This window comes from Electrophorus electricus, chromosome 7 (genome assembly GCF_013358815.1).
Source record: "Electrophorus electricus isolate fEleEle1 chromosome 7, fEleEle1.pri, whole genome shotgun sequence".
Lineage (NCBI taxonomy): Eukaryota > Metazoa > Chordata > Actinopteri > Gymnotiformes > Gymnotidae > Electrophorus > Electrophorus electricus.
In genome coordinates this window covers 16,523,128-16,547,026 of record NC_049541.1, presented here as the reverse complement: position 1 = coordinate 16,547,026, position 23,899 = coordinate 16,523,128, and the positions used below count along the sequence as shown (strand labels likewise).

Below are 23,899 nucleotides of genomic sequence, written 5' to 3'. Positions count from 1 at the left end.
GACGACTGAGAACAGCAATCGATGCTGAATGTCAAGCGATGTAAACAACTGTATCCCAATAGTAATGAACGTTTTCCACGTACAGTGTGGGGTGAGTGAGTATAATGCTTAGAATACTTAACTTACTTGACACTGTGGGGCTGCTATAAAGACCATGCGCTGACATAATGCTCTTTATCGCTGTCTGATTCAGATTCTGGTTCAGAGAAAGCAAATCTATCAATGAAATGAATAGATGAATAGCGTTAGTAAGACAGCATTTTTTCCTAAAAGCTGAACTATTTTTAAAGGGCAACCTCTGCAGAATGAGTAGACAACGTCTAACTTACTGCAGCAGAATTTGTGTATGTGTGAGTTGTGGGCTTGTTTCACACGTCTCCCTCATTATTGTTCAGACAGTCAGGTTAAGAATTTTAGGATACTTTTGATAAGTTTACCTTACTTTAACTCTTATTAGTAACTGACTAATAGCTACGCATGTGTATCTTTATCAAGAGGAGTCGTGCTTGACACTGAAAGTTATTTATCAGTGCTTAGATCAGCACTGTGCAGGTGGCATTAAAGTTGTATATTCACGAGTGCTTCCTCTCTCTGAAATCAGTCTCCTGTTTGGTGGTGCCTTTCTTACCACATTCTCATCAGTCAGAGACCTATATAGACAGGAGTGGAGTTCTGTCATCGGTGCTGACGTTCTTTTTGATATATATGGACATTTTTTTAAAGAACCTTCTTTGATTTGTCATTGAAGCTGTTTGATGATTTCCCCTTCTGTTTCCAATAAGGTAATAGTAAGTGTGATTGGCGACTACGAGGAGCTCTCTCTCTCTATAGGGGGTTGAGGGGACCCAGTTCCTTCAGTCTCTCTGGGGGAGTGGATGTGAAGTTTGTGCTGCCTACTGAGTTGAACAGAGTTTGTGCAGGGCAGAGGGAGATGGACAGCTGTCTGGCTCTCATACTGCTGTCATCCACAGTCACACTCATCACAACTGGTAAGTCCTCACTGTTAAAAACACATTTGAGTAATAATAATAATTATTATTATTATTATTTAGTTTAAATGTTTTTGCTTGTAACAGATTATGGTCATAATGAATTACAATGATCATAGTATTTCCTTGAAAGTTTTATTTCAGTAGCTAAACATAAAAGAAGAGACAGAATAAACAGCTGTCTGCAGCATTACATAGCTATTCTGAACTCCTGTGCAGTTAACATGGTCTTTCTCTATTTGTTTCTCACTCTCTGTTTTCTCTCTCTCTCTCTCTCTCTCTCTCTCTCTCTCTCTCTCTCTCTCTCTCTCTCTCTCTCTCTCTGTCTCTCTCTGTCTCTCTGGTATACAGACACTGTCAGGCTGGTGAATGGTAGCAGTCGCTGTGCAGGGAGGGTAGAGACTCTTTATGGAGAAGAGTGGGGAACAGCGTGTGAAGATGACTGGGATATGAAAAATGCTGCAGTGGTGTGTAGAGAGCTGGGATGTGGGGAGGCTGTAGATGTACTGGGTAATGCTCACTTTGGACAGGGATCAGGTAGAATCTGGCCACATCAAAGGGCCTGTACTGGATCAGAGCCTACGTGGGAAAAATGTGGCGCTCATAAAATTTGGAAATTGCTTGATGAATGTAATCATTCTAAAGATGCTGGAATGATCTGCTCAGGTAAGCTGTGTTAATTCTTGTTCTCAAATGTCAATAGTCCACTTCGAGATTTTAGACTTTTCACATTTTAACTGGAATTTCCCGGTTCTGAGAGCAAGACCCCTCCTTGCCAACTATGCATGAGGGAGAGGCATTGACGCTTCAGGTGTATTGTACATTTAGAAAGAATCCTTGTACTGTTACTATCATATACTATCATATGCTATAGTAGTCTGTCTTTGCTATATATATGTGAGCCCTTTAGAAGTTTCTATATTTCTGCATAAATTTGACCTAAATCTTCAGAGTGTCGCACAAGTCCTAAAAGTAGATAAAGAGAACCAAATCAAACAAATATTAGACTCTCTCACTCATGTATTGAGGAAAATTATCCAGTATTACATATTCGTGAGTGGCAAAAGTATGTGGCGCTTTAGGATAAATCAGGGTTAGGATGAGTCATGCATTGTCAGTCAATGGGATGGCAATCAGGTGTGCGTGGGCACCTTGTTTTATTTAAAGAAGAGGGATCTAGCAAAGTCTGATCTTGAAAACACATGTTTGTGGAAGGTTATTATAGCATGAACAAAGGAGATTTATGAGGCTCTCAGAAGAAGTAGCGTTGATGCTCATCAGGCTGCAAAAGATTACAAAACCATCTCTAAAGAGTTTATATATCTACAATCACTGGCCACTTTATTGGGTACACTTTACCTGTCCCTTTTGTTTTGCCAACAGAACTGCTATAATTCTTCATGACATAGATTCAACAAGGTGCTGGAAACATTGTTCATAGATTTTGGTCCGTATCGCCATGATAGCATCATGCAGTTAATGCAGATTTGTCGGCCTGCACATCCATGATGCGAATCTACATTCTACCACATCCAAAAGGAGCTTGGATTGAGATGTGGTGACTGTGCAAGCCATTTAAGTATCTTGAACTTATCTGTCATGTAAATATACCATACTTAGAAAAGTTAGAAGAGAAAAGCACAGTGTTACATCATCTTCTGCAGTGCATGTGGGTCGGTAGGTAACCTAAAAACAAAACGGGAAAAGAATACGGATGATCAAGCTTGCCTGGAGTAACCTCTTGAGGGATTGGAGGTACTCCAGGTTCTTTTGGTCTGTAATCTTCATGGGCAGCAATTCTTGGTTGCCAACCATGTAATTTCGCTGTATAGATGTTAGCTTCTGCAAGAAAAAGGCCACCGGCTTTCACTTTCTAGCTGTCTCCCGCGTGCGGGTGGATAGGACAAGCCCCAACCGCACATAGAGGATTCTGATTCCACTGTGAAGGATTTGGTGGGGTTGGGCTGCCTTAGCACTGGTCATAATGACTAATTAGATCTTGCTTGTGCTCAAATATAATTCCAAATTGTTATGCAGTTCAAGCTACTTTCCAGTGAGGTTATTAATTATTGCAGCCACAGGGTGGCACTGTGCATCCATGGTTCAATACAGCCAATTTAATAATGACAAGTCTTTAATGAAAAAGTGTAGACTCTTTGTGTCATTTTAATGCAGAAAAAAGGTTGTGTTGTTTGTGGAATGTTATAATACAAGAGATGTCCAGGAACATAGAGTTTTAACAAGCATACAAAACTGAACAGTTTAGAATGCAGTATATATCTACAGATTCCAGCTTGTGACTTCACGGCTCCTAGGGACATCGAAAAGAGGCCATGAAATCATACATTTTGGGCCATGTGTTCCTGTAGGAGTCATAAACCATCCTTTGTTTAAACTCAAATCTTGTCATTGAGGTGAAGCTCAGACTTCATAGCTTTCTGTGAGATATGAGTTTTAGCATGCATGCTCTACAGTGATTACCCCGTCAAAGGGTTGTGGTACCTAAAGAAAGATCTAGCATGAACAAACATAGAAACAAAAAATCATTCAGAAAATGGATTTAAAAAACACAATTAAAACTAATAAAAGCTATCATGGTTTTCTATTTTGACAGGCGTCAGAATGGTTGGTGGATCTCGTTGCTCTGGGAGAATAGAGGTGGTTCATGGGAAGACCTGGACCACAGTGTGTGATGCTGAGTTTGACCAGCAGGATGCAGAGGTTGTGTGTAGAGAGCTGGGCTGTGGGCCTCCTGTGGAGATTTTGGGAGCAGCTGCTTTTGGCAGAGGGGATGGCCAGGTGTGGACAGAGGAGTTTCGATGTAGAGGCAACGAATCTCAGATTCACCTCTGTTCCTCATCATCTACACTCAAACAGAACTGCTTTAATGACAGTGATGTTGGACTAGTGTGTGCTGGTAAGATTTATTTATAACACCATCTTCACTCAAACACAGTTGCTCCCATGACAGTGTGGGTATGTTGTGTGCTGGTAAGAAATGCATTTATTTAAATACATTTATATTTCTGTATCCCCATATACATAAATAAACTTCCAACAGTTTGTTTTGCATTTAGAATAGAAATGTATGAGAAATGCATTTTATTTATGTTTTATATAGAGATATCGTTCCGATATAATTTATCAGAATCGGGCTGATATCCGCAAATTGCTGGATCGAATATCGTTGAAGAAATTTTTAAAGAATCGATACCATCACAAATCCAGCATGAAAACAGCACAGCAGTGCTTATGCAGCAGCGCTGTGCCTGTGATAACAGTTGTGGTTAGTTTAGCAGGTCACATGATAACAGCTGTGGCCAGTTTGAGCAGTTTATACACGCTGTAAAGTTTAACTGTTCTCTTCCATTAACGATTAAAAAATATTATATTCAACTGCAAATATCCATGCACTTACACACGTGATATTTCCATTGCAATATTTTGATAATGCACTGTGGGGAGCAGACTAACTTACCTTGTAGTTATAGCATTTAAAAGAGAAAAATAGCGTTTTAGCACTGCTATATCCGCGACTAAATGTGATGTACTTATTAATTCGTTCTTTTAAAAAATTAAGTAAATTAACGATACACGAGGAAATTTCCAGTGACGTCGAAAGGAGAAAGAGCAGCAGAAATCTGACAGAAATAGAGACGGACTATGGCTTTAATATATTCAGTTTAGTATATTAGTATATACACTATGGATTTAGTATATTCAAAAGACGTGCAAAAAAAGGAAAACATCGCTGTTTTTCGTTAGCCTACCTTTTATTGTAGACTTAATATTTTGAATAAGAAGCTGGAGAATAAGCTAAGTTCCACTGTCCATTGATGTTTATTTTTACTTTTGGATAGAAAGAATAACCATTTTGTAAACTTTATAAGATTGCATTTCTATTGGTGTAGGCAGTGAGTGAAGAGACTAGTACTGGTTGTCTTCGCTTAGTGCCTCGTGTGCGTTTAGTGTGTAGCGTGAAGAAAGATTTATCGCTGAAATTCACAAGAACATAAGGTCATAAGGTCACAAAGTCATGATTAATTTAATGTGGAATTACAGTTGCAATAAAAAAGAAGTTCAGTAACAAGAAACATGAAGACGAACTATAGTGTAAATTTTTAGAATGAGTCAGGCAGCCTTACTGAGCAGAAAAAGCTAGACAGAGAGAGAGAGAGAGAGAGAGAGAGAGAGAGAGAGAGAGAGAGAGAGAGAGAGAGAGAGAGAGAGAGAGTGTGCTGAGGGTGAGTACAATACATTTGAGAACCAAGGAGGTGATAACCAAAGCAATAATGTCATCTCAGTAAGAGAGACACTGACCGTAAGGTAATTGAAGAAAAAAAAAATGCTTTTGTGTTTTAAACAAAGGTTTTTGTTTTTTAAATAATTGTATTCATTTTTATCTATGCTTGACATCTGTAAAATAGCAAACACAATACATCTCACACGAAACAATTTCCCCAGACAACTAGCCTATGGCTCCATGTTGGCTTTTAAGGGAAAAATATAGGATTGGTATCAATATCAGGTAATAATCCATTTCACTGCGTGTTGTACTGTGTATGACTATGTATGTGACAAATAAACCAAACTTGAACTTGAACTAATCAAATCCAAGATCTCAGTATCCAGTCAGTACCAGAAAAAAAATGATATTGTGCAATGTCTAGTTTTATATATTAAGATAACTGAATTAAATTTTGAAAAAAAGGAAGGTCAGATAACAATTAATATATACCTTGTTAAACATTTCTGCAACATTTGAATAAAAAAAAGATTGTCTCATTTGTAGTTGATGTAAAACTGAAGGTAATTATCTGTTTCATTCTGTGTCTCTTATGCAGACAGTTTGAGGCTGGTGGATGGTAGCAGTCGCTGTGCTGGGAGAGTGGAGGTTCTTCATAGAGGACAGTGGGGAACAGTGTGTGATGATGACTGGGATATGAGAGATGCTGCAGTGGTGTGTAGAGAGCTGGGCTGTGGGGAGGCTGTAGATGTACTGGGTGATGCTCACTTTGGACCAGGATCAGGACCAATCTGGATGGATGATGTGGACTGTAGTGGATCAGAGTCTACACTGAAGAACTGTGCATCAGCAGGATGGGGTAAACACAATTGTAATCAAACTAAAAATGTTGGCGTCATCTGCTCAGGTAAGCTGTACTACTTCTGCAATGAATGTAATTCACAACTATTGTATTAGTCACTATAACTACTTTTATCAAACTTTGGTAATTTTGATGTTTTGATAGGTATTGAAAATACAATATAAAATGTTTAACTTTCCATGAATATTAGTTTTAGTGATGTCTTGTATGTTTGCTGTACATATTTTGAATATAAGGCTTTAGTTTTTTGCTGTCATTAAAGACGAATGCAGGAAGCATGCATTAACTAGAGAATGACCTTAACATTAATCTATGTAAGCATTTTCTCTTTAATTAGAAAGTTTAATTTGTCTCTATTCCCTGTGCAAATATTTAAGGAGTCAGGCTGGTTGGTGGTCCTCACTGCAATGGGAAGGAGAAAATCATGAAGAAAATGGATTTACAAACACAAAACTAATCAAAAGCTACCATGATTTTCTGTTTTGTCAGGAGTCAGACTGGTTGGTGGTTATCGCTGCTCTGGAAGAGTGGAGGTGCTTCATGGGAAGACCTGGACCACAGTATGTGATGCTGACTTTGATCAGCAGGATGCAGAGGTTGTGTGTAGAGAGCTGGACTGTGGGCCTCCTGCGGAGGTGCTGGGAGCAGCTGCTTTTGGCAGAGGGGATGGCCAGGTGTGGACAGAGGAGCTTCAGTGCAGAGGCAACGAATCTGATATTTACTCTTGTCTGACATCTTCATTCAAACAAGGTTGCTCTCATGACAACGATGTGGGTCTGTTGTGTGCTGGTAAGAAATACATTTATTTTAAGTAATGACATATTTCCACATCTTCATTTGTTTATGTAAAACACTTTCACATTTAGAATAGATTGTCTTCACTCTATACATTCTGTCTTCCACAGACAGTGTGAGACTGGTGGATGGTAGCAGTCGCTGTGCTGGGAGAGTGGAGGTTCTTCATAGAGGACAGTGGGGAACAGTGTGTGATGATGCTGGATATGAGAGATGCTGCAGTGGTGTGTAGAGAGCTGGCTGTGGGGAGGGCTGTAGATGTACTGGGTAATGCTCATTTTGGACCAGGATCAGGACCAATGTGGATGGATGATGTGGACTGTAGTGGATCAGAGTCTACACTGAAGAACTGTAGATCAGCAAGATGGGGTAAACATAATTGTAATCAAACTAAAAATGCTGGAGTCATCTGCTCAGGTAAGATGCTCTAAAACTTAATATAAAACTCAAAGAATATTATTTGCTGCTCAACATTCTTTCATTTAAATTACTTTGCCATTTATGAATGAAAAAATATCATAATTTGTTTTTTCCCGCACAAATTTCCAGGACATTTAAAGGTTGAAACACATAAAGCAAATACATTTCAACAGTTGAATATTACATAATAGTAAATATTGTATACTTTTGTTCTCTAAGTTAATATATTAGGAGTCAGACTAGTTGGTGGACCTCGCTGCTCTGGGAGAGTGGAGGTGCTTCATGGGAAGACCTGGGCCACAGTGTGTGATGCTGACTTTGACCAGCAGGATGCAGAGGTTGTGTGTAGAGAGCTGGGCTGTGGGCCTCCTGTGGAGGTGCTGGGAGCAGCTGCTTTTGGCAGAGGGGATGGCCAGGTGTGGCCAAAGGAGCTTCAGTGTAGAGGCAACGAATCAGATATTTACTCATGTCCAACATCATCTACTTTCCAACATGACTACTCCCATGACAATGATGTAGGACTAGTATGCACTGGTAAGAAATGCATCATTCACAGTTTATCTCGCATTTCCCTGACTTCATTTGTGTAAGTTAATTAGTATTTAAACAGTCTTTCTCAGTTACGAGAACCTAAATCTGAATCATGTGCAAATTTTAAAATGTTCTATTATTATTATTATTATTATTATTATTATTATTATTATTATTATTATGGATTAGGGTTACAGATTATGAACGATAGCTAAAGAACAAAGGGCAAAAATCAGCGTAATCTATCCAGCATAGAGGCAGAAAACCAGGGAATTTGTCCCAATTAGGCAGAAGTGTCAAAATGTAAATGGATAAGGTCACAACCCATGAGAAAAAAGAGCAATATACAGTAGATAAACAGCTCAGACATGCAAGCAGTGAAAACTATCAAGACTTTATATCATTGCTGACAAATAAGATTGATTGAGTAGTACTGTTAAGGAGTCCCAACCAGTTGATCGGTCGGCTGTGTTAAGAACCATGGCAATCAGCCAGTATTCCAGAGGAGATGAGCTATGGTGGTAGATGCAGGAAGTGACTGAGATCTCCATCTGGTGACCTGAGTGTAACAAGAGCAGCACACATGACAATTACACTTATGCATTTCCCACAGATCTCTCTCTCTCTCTCTCTCTCTCTCTCTCTCTCTCTCTCTCTCTCTCTCTATCTCTCTCTCTCTCTCTCTCTCTCTTTCTGATGAACAGACAGTGTGAGGCTAGTAAATGGTAGCAGTCGCTGTGCTGGAAGAGTGGAGGTTCTTCATAGAGGACAGTGGGGAACAGTGTGTGATGATTATTGGGATATGAGAGATGCTGCAGTGGTGTGTAGAGAGCTGGGCTGTGGGGAGGCTGTAGATGCAGTGGGTAATGCCCACTTTGGACCAGGATCAGGACCAATCTGGATGAATGAAGTGGACTGTAGGGGATCAGAATCTACACTGAAGAACTGTGGTTCAAGTAGAACAGGGGTTAGTGACTCTCATCATGGCAAAGATGCAGGAGTTCTCTGCTCAGGTAAATTATACTAATCTTTAGAAATAATTTAATTATCTCCAATGATTTTGTTTTCTGGTCATTTTTCAAGCTTCCAGACTGTCTTACCAGTGATGACTTTCTTATACATTTTATACATCTCTGTTTTTAATTGTTCTACTAATAGCAAAACATAATATTGTCTTTAGAAGCCCCCATGTACATGGACATATGAACTTGACATGTTCTGAAACATCAGTTTTTAATCATTCTTGTGATCTTGCTTTATTCAGACAAAACAGCATTGAAGTCTTTATCTAGTATTAGTAAAAGTAATTCAATTAAACTTTTTCATTTATTTGACAACCTGCAGAAATGGTGTTGCTGTGGAGGATTTTCTTGTTGGATTCTTTTCCCTATGTTCGAGGATGGGCAAAATTAAAAATAAAAAAAAAACATAATGCACTTTATTACAAAGAATCAATCTGAGCGATAAAGGAGTTGATTTTGAGTGCAAACACTGACTAGCTGATGGTGGTGCCTAATTTTAAATGCCCCACTGGAGTCTCTAAGGGCAGGGAATTTGTGTCTTTTCTGGTTGGCATGCTTTCTTAAATTTAAGTTTCTTCTAACTTTAATTCTCTTAATTTGCCACTAGGTGTCTCCCTATCCCTTTGTGCAACTCCATTGCCCTACCAGGACTTCAATGATATAGTTTACTGTCTAATGCAAAAAGAATGCAGCTACAGCAGACACGTGTATCGGGTTATACCAACCTCAGAGATGTCTCTCCTTCCTTGCCAGCATTGATTCACATAGCTCTTGAACTCACACACCCACATACAGCTCAGTTTATTGTTTCCTATAGAGTCACATTTTACAAGATAGAAATTTATATTGTGCAGTATGAGTATATAGTATTAAAGTAATATTACTGTAATATTAAAGTACAATATCAGCCACTAGAAAATGTTCTACTGTCTCTATTCCTTGTACAAATATTTAAGGAGTGAGGCTGGTTGGTGGTCCTCGCTGCTCTGGGAGAGTGGAGGTACTTCATGGGAAGACGTGGAACACAGTGTGTGATGCTGACTTTGACCAGCAGGATGCAGAGGTTGTGTGCAGAGAGCTGGGCTGTGGGCCTCCTGTGGAGGTGCTGGGAGCAGCTGCTTTTGGCAGAGGGGATGGCCAGGTGTGGACAAAGGAGCTTCAGTGCAGAGGCAACGAATCTGAGATTTACTCATGTACAACATCAAGTTCACTCAAACCCAACTGTTCCCATGATAAGGATGTGGGACTGGTATGTGCTGGTAAGATTTTTTATAACTGATTTCACATTTCACATAAAGCATATTTTCTGTGTTAAAAACCCATTGTACATGATGATCTATCTGTCTGTCTCTCATTGTTACTCTATCATTTTCTTCTTCTTGGTCATACACAGGCAGTGTGAGGCTGGCGGATGGTGGAAGTCGCTGTGCTGGGAGAGGGGAGGTTTTTCATAGAGGACAGTGGGGAACAGTGTGTGCTGAGGGTGGAAATCCATTAGCTGCAGTAGTGGTGTGTAGAGAGCTGGGCTGTGGAGAGTTACGGAGTGTTACTGCAGGCTACACACCAGGATCAGGACCAATTTGGATGAGTCATGTGGACTGCAGTGGAACTGAGACTACACTGAAACACTGTGGATCATTGGGCTGGGGTGAACATAACTGTCTTCATGATGACGATGCTGAATTAATCTGCTCAGGTATGTTTAAATCAGTATGTTTATTCAATCAACCTATTTTCTATTAATCTCTTTTAGAATGATTTGTATAAACATCTGAGAAATATATTTGTGATTAATTCTAGACCCATCACCCACAGAACATAGATGAGATGATTCTGACTTTAAATTTCATAGTATGTTTTAAGTAACTGAATGACTGTCGACAATTCATTCTTATATGTGTTGTCCATGGTATTAATGATGTTACTTTACACACAGGTCACAAAATACCCAGACTTACAGACGGTCCTCACCTGTGTTCTGGGAGAGTAGAGGTGTTTCATGAGAAGACCTGGGCCACAGTGTGTGATGCTGACTTTGACCAACAGGATGCAGAGGTTGTTTGTAGAGAGCTGGGATGTGGGCATCCTATGAAGGTGCTGGGAGCAGCTGCTTTTGGCAGAGGGGAGGGTCTGGTGTGGACAGAGGAGCTTCAGTGTAGAGGAAATGAATCTGAGGTTTCTCTCTGTCCAACATCTTCAGTCAAACAGAACTGCTCCCATTACAGTGATGTGGGACTAATATGTTCAGGTTAAGTCTTTGCCATTTTTCTGCCTGAAATATATTGTAACTATGAGATACTAAGATAAGCTTTGTTCTTTTGATTTTACATATCTGTAACTAGTTCTATGTTTTACAGGTCACACTGCAGTGCGTCTGTTGAACGGCTGGGACTCCTGTTCTGGTCGAGTGGAGCTCCTGTACCTCAGTGAATGGGGTTCGGTTTGTGGTGCTAGCTGGGATATGAGAGCTGCCAGTGTCCTCTGTGGACAGCTGAAGTGTGGGAGTGCTGTGGCTGTGTTGGGGGCAGACTGGTTTGGGGAAGGGAGTAGCGACATCTGGGCCGATGTGTTTGATTGTCATGGGAACGAGACACACCTATCAGAATGCCCCATCTCATCATGGAGTCGAGCAGCATGCTCTCATAAACAGGATGCTGGAGTCATCTGTAGCTGTGAGCATTTTTACACCACATTACTGAAAAATGCATTTAATAGGAAAATGTTCACTTCTGGTAAAAGGAAATATTAGATTAGATCTATTGCATCCTCAATAAATATTTACATATGATTATATACTTATATTCACATATTTTTATACATGTTTCTCTTTCAGTTTCCTCTCAGGCCTTTCATGAGGGCCGAGTGCAGTTGTCTGGAGGGAGTGAGTGTGAGGGGCAGGTGGAGATTTACTTCAGCCCGGGCTGGAGGAGAGTTCTCCTGGACTCCTGGAGTGTATCTGAAGCCTCTGTGGTGTGCAGACAGCTGGGCTGTGGCTCTGTGCTGAACTTCTCCAGCTCCTTTCCATCCAATCCTGAAAAACACAGCCACATGTGTGTGACGGGTTTAAATTGTTCTGGGAGTGAAGCTCATCTGGGGAACTGCAGCAGTGCAAACCTCCTCGACCTCTCCTGCAGCTCCAGGGAACAGCTGTCAATCACCTGCTCTGGTATGTGTTGTATTTAACATTCTTAAATAATCTCCTCTACAATTTGCATTTATTGTGTGATGATTTATGATTTATGAACCTGGAGTTTGTTGTATGGTCAAAATAGCAGAATTGACTATCTTGGACATCTAAGGTGTAATTGTATATCTACACCCAGCATGTGTGTGTGTGTGTGTGTGTGTGCGCGTGCATGCGTGTGTGTGTTTAACTCAGCCCACAGCTCTATCAGACTGGTTGGTTCTGGGGGAGACTGTGCAGGAAGGCTAGAGGTTTTCCTCAGTGGCTCATGGGGGACAGTGTGTGATGACTCATGGGATATTGAGGATGCCCAGGTGGTGTGCAGGCAGCTGCAGTGTGGAGTGGCCCTCAGTGCCCATGTACCAGCATGGTTTGGTCCTGGAACTGGGCCCATATGGCTGAATGAGGTGCAGTGTGAGGGAAATGAGACATCCCTGTGGAACTGCAGGTATCAGTCTGGAAGAAAGCACGAGTGCAGACACAAGGAGGATGTAGGAGTCATGTGTTCAGGTGAAGTGTGCTGACTGCAGCTGTTTGCCATTTGTTGATTAACGTGTACAGTGATCAAAAAAACTTAAGAATTAAGACACATGAGTAGACAAAACCTGGATCAAAAACCGCTAAATGCTCAGTTCAAAGACTACAGTCACATCTAAAAGTCTATGACATTAAGCATACAAGATTGATATATCATAATTCTGAAGGAAGATGGCACCAAACTGCAACAAAGCAGTGTCATACTTAAATAGCTAAAAGTAAATTAAAATAAGGCTATTAAGTTTTATTATATTAAGAAAGCTTAGTTTCATATGGGTTTAAAGAAACATAAAGCAGTAATTAACACTGATGACAACTGCATTTATAGTGTGGATAGAGTGAGAAAGGGCTAAGAATCATAGAAAAACTGACAAAACAGTTTTCATCCACATATCTTTCTCCAACCAGAGTTCAAAGAATTCAGACTCACTAAGGGGTGTGAAGGGAATCTGGAAGTGTTCTACAATGGAACCTGGGGGAATGTGTGTGTGAATGGGATGAATGAAGAAACAGCAAGTTTGATCTGTCAAGAGCTGAACTGTGGAAGAACAGGCAGTGAGTCTGGGGCCAGAGCAAGAGTGGAATCATCTCCTAACTGGCTGGATCAGGTGAAATGTAGGAAACATGACTCCACTCTGTGGCACTGCCCATCTGATCCCTGGGGGCAGAACAACTGTAATAATGACAAGGAGGTGGCTCACATTACCTGTTCAGGTAGGTAGATTGTCTCTTCTTGTACATTTTTTGTTATGAGAGTGTATATAAGGATTCATGCAGATATTGATTAACTCAGAATTTAATAATGAAATCCTCTGACATGTTAAATCAGCAATCATAATTTATATTACCATACTCACAGAAGAGCAGAAACATTTACAAAAGCATGTGAAATGCTCATCATTTCCCTATCAAAGACAGTGCTCAGGTAAGGATGCATTAATTAACGAGAGCATTAATCAAAATTCTTTCACTATCCTGCTCCTAGTCATTGTAAATTTTAATGGATTACTCAACAGCAATACTTCATACAGTCAAAGCTGACAAGAAATGTGGTATCTGTTGAACCCAGACAGTTGTGTTATTACACTAACTGTCCTGTGCAGTGGTATCTCCTCATGTCATATGTCTGTGGTATAGTTCACCTGCCTCTCAGGTTGAGTGGACCAGAGGGAAGCTGCTCTGGGAGGCTGGAGGTTTACTATAATGCTACATGGGGTTCCATCTGTGATGATCAGTGGGACATCAGGGACGCTGAGGTGGTCTGCAGACAGCTGGGCTGTGGGAAGGCACTGAGGGCTGATGGGAGTGCTGCCTTTGGTGATGGTAAAGGGATGATCTGGCTGAACAGAGTGGAGTGCAGAGGGGATGAAATTCACCTCTGGGACTGCAGTTATTCACTGAAGAACCACACTGACTGCTCCCACAAAGAGGATGCTGGAGTCACCTGTGCAGGTCAGAGGAGATTGGAGACAGGGTTGTAGATTCAGTCAATAGCTGATTTGACTAATTCAATAGGTAAAAAATTGTGCTTGCAATGTTTTGACGATTGTTTCGGAAGCTAATTATGCATCTATGTAAGTTGAATTTGGTGATGAGGGAAACACCTGTGCAGCACATCATCAATAAGTGATTTTGCTTTAAACTGGTGCTTCAGTAAGCAAGGACTCTCATTGGGCAGAGGTTTTGTCACTGAGCCCTCTGTCCTCACATCTCATCCTTGCATCTCTTTGTCCCCAGAGGGAGGAGCTAAGTCATGAGGAAGAGGTGCAAAGAAGTGAGAAAACAGTTAAGAAATGAGAAGAACCAAGTAATTAAGTTCTTCCCTCCTAACTAATGTACAGCCCTGAATATACACATACTTCCCCTTATTCGCCGATGTAGTATGCAGTAAAAAATATGTATAAAAAATAGCAAATACAAATGCTATCAGAAGCTTCATTATTCACTAGTTATTTTTTTGGCTTGTCAGTAGGGTCAACCTCACATTTGGTCAGTGACAATGTAAATCAGAGCATAACTTTTAAACAACCTGAGAAATGCTGGATTTTCCCACTAAATCTTTATCATCATTATGAGTATCATCATTACCATTAACCATAATAATAGCAACAACATCAACAATGATAAAAAATGTAACTTCAAATTATATGTCTGTAAATATTGTAACGGTGAACAATTAGGAAGTGGACATATTTGCTGAGAAGAGTGAAATTATTTAGGGACAAATCCAAAATCAGAGTCTGAGAATACATAGCAAACAAAGAAACACACGGCAACAGAAAAAGGGAGTAGGATATAACAACACGAATAACACAATCAAGGATATGAACACAAACAGCGATGTAAATAATTAATACCAGAGATCACAAACTAGGCATGGATAATAATGACCAGCAACGAGACTGAACAAACACAGGCGTATATACATAGTATAATGAGCATTAAACAAGACACAGGTGATACAAATCAAAGAAGGGGAAACTTAAACTAGGGGCGGAACAACATGGAAGCAAAGCAAAATAAAGACATGAGACAGGGTAACCATGATGACAGCATGCTTGGACTCGAACATTTGTAAAGCTGCTTTGTGAGAACATCTGTTATAAAAAGCATTATATGAATATATTTGACTTTGACTTTGATGCTAGGGAGGGGACAATTGTGACATAATTGTGAGGGTCAATAAAAATTTGAGCCTACAGCTAATTAGGGCTTTGCTTAATTATGGCTTTGATTTTGTATGTGTGTGTAAGTTCTGTGTTGGCCTGTGTTGGTTCTCTTTTTCTAGACATATCTGTGGCCCCTGTTACTTCAAGCAAAATATCCACCAACTCCATCTCAGGTCCTTTTTTCATTCCTCTCCTTCATTTAAAAAAAAATTCAAATGAAACTCATGTTACAATTTCTCTTCTGCAATTTCCTGTCCAGTTGGTCAATCAGAGATGATAACAACCAGTCGTCCACTAACTTCACCAGCAGCTGCTCTGTCCGCCCCTCCAGTGGTCCTGCTGGTACTGGGAGTGGTGCTCTTCCTGGCCTTAGTGCTTCTCTCTGGGCTGGTTTACCAGAACAGAGTACTCAGGAGAGGTAGGGCACATTCACATATAATCCATCGTTTCAGACATCTTTCATCATTAATCCTTCAGTCTGTCATCAATCTTCTGGAACCATGTTTAAGTCTGTCTTCATCCCCTAGTGCTCTCTAAGATGAGGCATAAAAATATGCCTGAGGTAATCTATGAGGAGATCGACCACAGAGACATCACTGAAAGAACTCCTATCTCAACAGAAAGGGGTGAGTGGTATGGAAGAGTTATATCAGTGTTCATATATGACACAGATAGAGAGGCAAAGAGAGTAAGAGGAAAAGAGAGAGCTTGTTTGTTCATTTGAAGCTCTCTGCTTATATCACTCTTTTTATACTTTGTAACACTGTAAACTTCTTGCTACTCAGTACACTAAGAGATTTGAGCTGCATCATGATGGCTTGCCTTTTCACTGTAAAGTAAGGTTTATATATAGTACTTTTCATGCACAATAGGAATTTAAAGAGTGGGGAAAAGTGTTTAATAATTAAGACTATTGGATGCTGAGATCTATCGCCTCAGAAAGGGTTTGTTGCAAAAGTATTATAGGAAAGTTAAAATAAAATTAATATAAAAAATAAAGGCACACAAAAACAAAAATCTAGACGTAAAAATACCTACATTTGGGGTGTATCTAATATCAGGAAGGTTGCGATTGCTTTTAGCGTAATTTTGCCTAAAAGTTAGCGTAATATTGCTACCTGGCTTGTATATAGATCCATGTGCATGTAAGTTTGAAAAAAAGAGAGAAATGAGAAAAAGGGGCTAGGCAAATAGCAATGTCCAAAGGCAAAAATATATGCACCTAGTGTGTGTGTGTGTGTGTGTGTGTGTGTGTGTGTGTGTGTGTGTGTGTAATGCATGGGTTGTTTCTAGACTATCTATTGTACTGGGGCACTCAGAATTAAGGGGTCACAGCCCAACGCCTTTGATTGCCAGTCAGTCATAGGGGCAGAACTGTGCATATACTGATTTTGGGTCCTATCCCTTCTCTCTGTTTTACTCTCTTCCTCACTACTTCTAGGTTACCTGTTCTGCATCTGCTTTCATGCGTTCTCTCTGTTCTCTTCTCTTTTCCTGTTCCCTGTTCTACTCTCACTTTTGTCATGAGAAAGTATTTTTGTGTGATAATTTACATTTCATTTTAATAATATTGCCACACGTGTACAAATGAAATATTTCTTTTGAGACATAAAACTACATGTAGCGAATTACATCAGATCATTCTAGCTACATAACATAAGCGGATTATATTTCACATTTTACAAGCTTGTGTTATCTAGTTAAGTGTCCTCTTTTGCTAACATAACCAATGCCTTTGCTAACAAAAGAAGCTAATGCCTTTGCTGTAGGTTAAATGGTTATATGTGGCTAGCTTTAAAATGTATGCCTTATCATTACCTTGTCTTTTGACTTGCTTTCGAATACTAGCACGGGTCAATTTCTCCTGCTACGTCTGTGTAGTAAACAGAGAAGCTGAAAGAAACTGGTTCTGACTGAAGGTGTTAGCTGTTCAGGTGTTTGGAAAGCTGCTGGGTCATTATGGAAAATGTAGTGAATTTATGTGGTATAATTTTACTCAACAAAGTTAAATCATAAAGCGTTATGACACTTACCTCCATGATTATAGTGGAGCGTGGAAGCGTTTTATTGGGGCACATACACCCTTGGACTAATGTATGTTTCTGTGTTGTCTCTAAGACTGCAGTCAATTGGACGAATTCTGGTTTTCTCACAGCTACTGAGCTCATTATTATCAGAGGTAGATGCTCATGATTTAACATTTCAAAAATGATTACTCTGTTCACCTCTGACAGAACATATCAGCTCTGAAGTACAGCATTCTGGTTATGAAGATGTTGGTGAAGTGCTTCTCTCAGGTAAGGGGGTACATCCCACTGAGAAATATCATAAATTATAGAAATCATAGTAATCATTAATAATCCTGTACTTTCAAGATCAATGCTGTATTGTCAAAACATTTTTATTAAGTTTTTCAAAAATTCTGTGCTATGTGCTGTGAGTGACTGGGAACATATCCTGACATTTGTTATCTCAGTATGAGATTCTCTTTAACACCGTGGCTCTGTTAGGTTCAGTTCATCTCAATCTACTGTTATTTACCTGTTAGTTATTAGTGAAATGATGCATGTTCACATTAATTACTATACATCATGGAGGGTCCCATGTATAAACTTCAGCATAGGAGTGTTCACATTTCTCATGTTTGAATATACCACAGCTTCTACTGTGAGCCAGATATGGTAACATGTGGACATGTGGAGTTCTGGAGATTATTATCACAGAGAATTCTCTTTGGATGCATAATTTATTTTAAGATAAGTTACGAGAAATACACTTTTTTGTTTCAGTAAGAGCACAATCTGTCAGTGAAAAAAAGACTGAGTATTATGATGATGCTGTAACCAGTAGTGGTCTGACAAGTAAGTTGGTTTCGTTAAAATTAAAGAGATGGTGGCTAAAATTATTGTATCAGCTCATTTTATGTGATTTAGGTGACATAGGCACAGAAAACACAACAGAGAATTACGATGACATCAAACTTGGACAGGCACCTGATACTGTAGCAAGTATGCTTGAATGAAACCACCTTATTTCTGGAAAATGTAGTTCTACTTCATTAATCACACTACTGCCCAAATAGATATCTGCTATATGCAGTCAACTTGTAACATTAATAGTGTTACATAAGCAAAGCTGATCCTGCAAGTATCTTGCATCAACTATTTTTTTAAACTGTACCTTCTTTTGATTTTAATATTAGTCAGTTTTAAACACATTAATGACACACAATGACACTATGTGATGGCATGTCTACATTTTGATAGAGGATATGGTAGAGACCTATGATGATGCCAGAACTCTTGGACCAAAATCACATGTTACACCAGGTTGGTTTCTCTTAAAATGATCATGCAATTCTAAGCACAAGAATCAACAGATTTATAATGTCAGACTTGTTGCTCATTGGCATTAAAACTTGTTTACATGTGTTGGTGTAGCTCTCACTGCAGAGTACTATGATGATGTCATCTCCCCTGGGCAAGATTCTTTAGGTGGTACAGGTGAGAATACAATGGCGGTTTAGGTGGAGCCCATTATAACAGGTTTTTATTTCTCTTTACTTGCACATTCCAGCTGCACTGCTTATTAATAATAAAAGAGAGACTGGCCTTTCCGTATCATCTGACACATGATGTATTGTAGTGTAATGATAATGTTGATGTAAATTTTGAAGAATGTTCTGGGTATTTAGGGGATCACCAATAATTGATCAATACTAAATACAATACCAAACATTTATTTTGAAGCATTAAACTCCAATGCCTGTGGAGACTGAATAGGAAGAGTAATAAACCAGGAAAAGGTACAGGATGTGATCTAATAAACAGGTGTTTGAGAGCAGGGGAGTGGTTGAGGTTGAGTGTGATTGAAATTTGAGTGATCGGTGCTATGTGATTGATGCCTGGATATTGGCCAGGGCATGACATTACCCTCCCAACCCCTGAAGGGCCCATCAAAACCAAACAAACAAACAAAACAAAGTTAAAGTTATATACAATTACAAGATAAAAGATAAAGGCACACGAAAAGAAGAATGCTGTCGATTGGTAACTTCCTGGGCTAGTTTATGTTTCTGTATCATATGTAAGACTGTAGTCAACTAGAGAAATATTCTCACAGCTACCCAGCTTCATTAATATCTGTAGAGGTAGATACTCATAATTTAACATTTCAAACATGTCTCATGATTACTCTGTTCACCTCTGACAGAACATATCAACTCTGAATTACAGCATTCTGGTTATGAAGATGTTGCTGAAGAGCTTCTCTCAGGTAAGGGAGGTGGGTACAACCCGCAGAGAAATATTGAAAATTTTAGAGATTATAGTATTAATTAATCAGTCTGCTATAGATAACTGACTGGAAACATATCCTGATATTTCTTATCTCAGTATCAGATTCTCTTTAATACTGTTGCTCTGTTACCTTCAGTTCATCTGAAGGTGCTATAAATTATCTGTTGGCAATTAGTGAAATGATGCATGTTTACATTAATGACAGTATCCATCATGATGGATCCCATGTATAAACTTCAACATAGACAAGTTTACATTTCTCATTTTTGAATATACCACAGCTTCTACTTTGAGCCAGATGTGCTACGTTGTGGACTTGTCGAGTTTTGGAGATTGTTCTCATAAAGAATTCTCTTTGGGTGCAACATTTATTTTAAGTGATTTAAAAGAAATTCACTTTTTTTCTTTTGGTTACAGCAAAATCTGTCAATGAAGAAAAGACTGTATATTATGATGACGCCATCACCAGTAGTGGTCTGACAAGTAAATTTGTTTAATTCCTGACTTCAGCTTTTTCTGCAAGACTGTTACAACTTCTACCTTGTGCAGCTTTGTCTTGTAACATTGATAGTGTTACATATGCTATCAATTATTTTTCTTAAGCTATTTTTGTTGAATTTTACATTAATTTGCACTGTCAGTTTTAAACACATAAAATAACACTCAATGACACTGATGTCTGATGGCATTTATCTTACATTTTGATAGAGGATGTCATAGAGATCTATGATGATGCTGTTACTGTTGGACCAAACTCACATCTTACAACAGGTTGGTTTCTCTTAAAATGATAATGGAATTCTAAGCACAAGAATCAATAGATTTATAATGTCAGACTTGTTGCTCATTGGCATTAAAACTTGTTTACATGTGTTGGCGAGGCTCTCACTCCAGAGTACTCTGATGATGTCATCTCCCCTGGACAAGATTATTTAGGTGGTACAGGTGAGAATACAGTGGCGGTTTAGGTGGAGCCCATTATAACAGGTTTCTATTTCTCTTTACTTGCACATTCCAGCTGCACTGCTTATTATTAATACAAGAGAGACTGGCCTTTCCGTATCATCTGACACATAATGTAGTGTAATGATAATGTGTGCTGTGAGAATACTGACCAATCTAAAAAATTATAGACATGTGATCTGTGTGCTTTGAAGAATTACCAAATCTAAAAAGCATCAATAATGTATGTTTAAAAAAAAGTTTAACTGTATTATATAATCTGTTTAACACTTTGTTTTGTTACATTGCAAGGCATCCTGTATTTGGAACATACAGAAATATTAATTTGCAAAACTAAATTGGTATATTTACTCTTGTTCTTTTACTTGCAGACTATGATAACCTGTAAGACACAGAGGAAAGGCTTCAGTCAGAGAAAACCTCATGAATGAGAGTGCTTTTTCTCAGGAAATGACATTTGACTTCTTAAAACTCAAACAGTGTTTAGATCACAAATGGTTCAGTGTCTTGCTTTACCCTTTTGCCAGAACACATTTTTGAAAATCATTTTAAACATAAAAGCATCATAGAAATACAATATTAAGCCTTTTTATATACATATATTGCATGCATAATGTTGAATTTGGTAGCTTGAAATGGTTGATATGTTATTTGTTGCAAGGGCTCATTTATCAGTATTCAGTGCATGTGCTCTCTGGGAATCAAATCCATGACCATGGTGATATTAGCACCATGCTCATAAGATTATTATGGTTTAATACAGAGTTAGTCAGCATTTAGATTCTGTTTTGGCCTGGTATGGTTTTGTATAAAGATGCACACCTTACTCTGTATAGGCCTACAACAAAGTCATCAGTGTTAAAGGATTGATTCACTACTGAATCCTAGGAATATGCACAATATATACCTTGACCTGCCTTGACAACAGCCTTGTGAGTAAAAGCTTTGGAATTAATAAAGGATTATTACACAATTACGAATGGCTTTCATTTCTGTGCATTTTGTCCTGTGCTCATAAAGAACTCACATACTGTACAATATAGAAGTAGAATGTTTATGATTAAAACAACTAATGTTCCATTTAATGTCTGTTTTATTACTGGCCTCCCCATAAAGACAGCCAACTAATGACTGTTTCACATCCTTAAACTAGATGTCACTTTGTAACATAATTATTAATTAATAATATTGTACTTTCACAGTCAATGCTGTATTGTCCTAAACATACAACTTTTTAAATTATTTTTCAGCAAAATATGTCAGTGAACAAAAGAATGAGTATTATGATGATGCCATCACCAGTAGTGGTCTGATAAGTAAATTTGTTTAATTCGTCACTTCATTAAAATTAAAAGAGATGATTACAGAAATTACTGTATCAGATTGTTGTATTTGATTTAGGTGGCCTAGCGACAGAAAACACACCAGATGATCCATATATATCCACACATATATCCATATATGCATTCTACATTGTGTATATATACATATTATACATATACTGTACATACATTGTTATATATTTTTTTGGTTTTTTGTATATATATATTTCCTTGTGCACCCTGTTTCTTTCCATCTCCTCAGTTTGGACAGAGCTCTCACAAAACCATTTCACTGTGAGTTATACCATGTATGACTATATATGTGACAAATAAACCAAACTTGAAACTTGAGATGATTATGATGACATCACACCTGCACAGGCTCCTGAGAGTGTAGAAAGTATGTTTGAATATAACCACCTTGTTTCTGGAAAATACAGTACTACTAATAACTTAAATTACCCACACTACAGCCCAAATAGGCAACTTCTATCTGCAGCCAACTTTTGTATGACTAACTTTGTGCAACTTTGTCCTGAGAGTGTTACATATGCAAAGGTGATCCTGTCAGAATCTTGCATCAACAGTTTTGTTAAACTGTTCTTTCTTTTGATTTTAACATTATATTGCACTGTCAGTCTTTAACACATGAATGACATTCAATGACACTGATGTCTGATGGCATTTATCTTACATTTTGACAGAGGATGTGGTAGAGATCTATAATGATGCCATTACTCTTGAACCAAACTCAGATGTTACAATCTTGACGATAGCCTTGTGAGTAAAAACTTTGTAATGAATAAAATATTATTACACAATTATGAATGATTAAAACAACTAGTTTGTGATTAAAGTAACTAGTGTTACATTTCATGTCTGGTTTATTACATGCCTTCCCATAAACACAACCCTCTAATTACTGTTTCACATGTTTAAACTAGATGCTATTTCATTACAGAATTGTAATGATGTGCTGCTATATTGTTTCCATGGTCTACAACTGCAGCCCTAAACATGTTTGAAACGTCGTCTCAAAATAGTAGTATAGTTCCTTATTAGCTGAGATGATACTGACCTGAATTCCACAGGCATTGTAACATGAGCAACTATTTTGTTGTTCAACCCATCCACTAACATACAATTTATCCACTAGCATACACAACGAACACGCGTTTCTGTGTTCCTAAAATATAGTAAATTGTTGTGGCTATATTAATAATTCAGTCTCTTTTTCAAAAATACATATTTAGCTATACATTACAACTTAGTAAAGACAATTTTATTTACCTTGCTTCATGATGGGCAGTCCCCATTCAATCATTAGGTGCACAAATCCATTTTATTGCCAAATACCCAGTCACCATTTTGCATCCATTAATCAAACCTGTATAATCACGGGACAAACAATTTAGACCTCAGAGACTTATGTTGCTAAGCTACTTATCTCTTGAACAGCAAGGGCAAATGTCACTTCTAGGTGATGTACAGATACCATTCCCCTTTTACCTAAAACAAAATGTTCTTATGGTTGATTCAGATGCACCATGTTGTCCTCCATCTGAAGTAACAGCTTTGTAAATATCTACATATGTAGCTCTATAATCCATCATGTTTAACATTTTTCTTTCTTTCTTTTTAATGTTTAGAGGGAATTTGCATTAAAATAAATACAAAAGCACACTGATATATTGGAATTAATAAAAGCATATTTCACACAGTCTGTGCGGATTTCATTGTCCAATGTATCAGATCAGTGAATAGTTAAATGAGGCAGGGCCCATACAGCTCTACTGTAAACAGTTACATTTAGAACTGTGCATATGCATGTACATGTAAAGACTTTTGTATGTTGCTGTTGTCATTTTAGTTGCTAACTTACTGATCATCAAACATGCAATCTAAACATTTAACCTAGACAGATAAATTGTACTAAAGTGGCCTTTTTAGTATCAGCACCTTTGCTGCTATTGTAAATTGTGCTATAAAACATTGGTGTGAATCATCAAAATGCTGCATGTTTATTCACAAATAGACAAATATTCTTCATCAGATAAGCCC

At 38.4% G+C, this 23,899-nt stretch overlaps 1 protein-coding gene across 1 annotated transcript; it reads left to right on the top strand.

The window, feature by feature from the left end:
* The first annotated feature begins 931 nt into the window (after positions 1-931).
* On the top strand, positions 932-19,709 carry LOC113568223 (deleted in malignant brain tumors 1 protein-like). Its single transcript, XM_035528162.1, is given in 20 exon segments — positions 932-989; positions 7,003-7,099; positions 7,101-7,309; positions 7,544-7,846; positions 8,548-8,597; positions 11,710-12,031; positions 12,245-12,559; positions 12,995-13,300; positions 13,446-13,511; positions 13,724-13,779; positions 14,324-14,360; positions 15,375-15,428; positions 15,515-15,673; positions 15,783-15,881; positions 18,045-18,116; positions 18,189-18,263; positions 18,522-18,584; positions 18,696-18,758; positions 19,468-19,530; positions 19,690-19,709. Coding segments are annotated over 20 exon segments (2,487 nt in total).
* Positions 19,710-23,899: the final 4,190 nt, after the last annotated feature.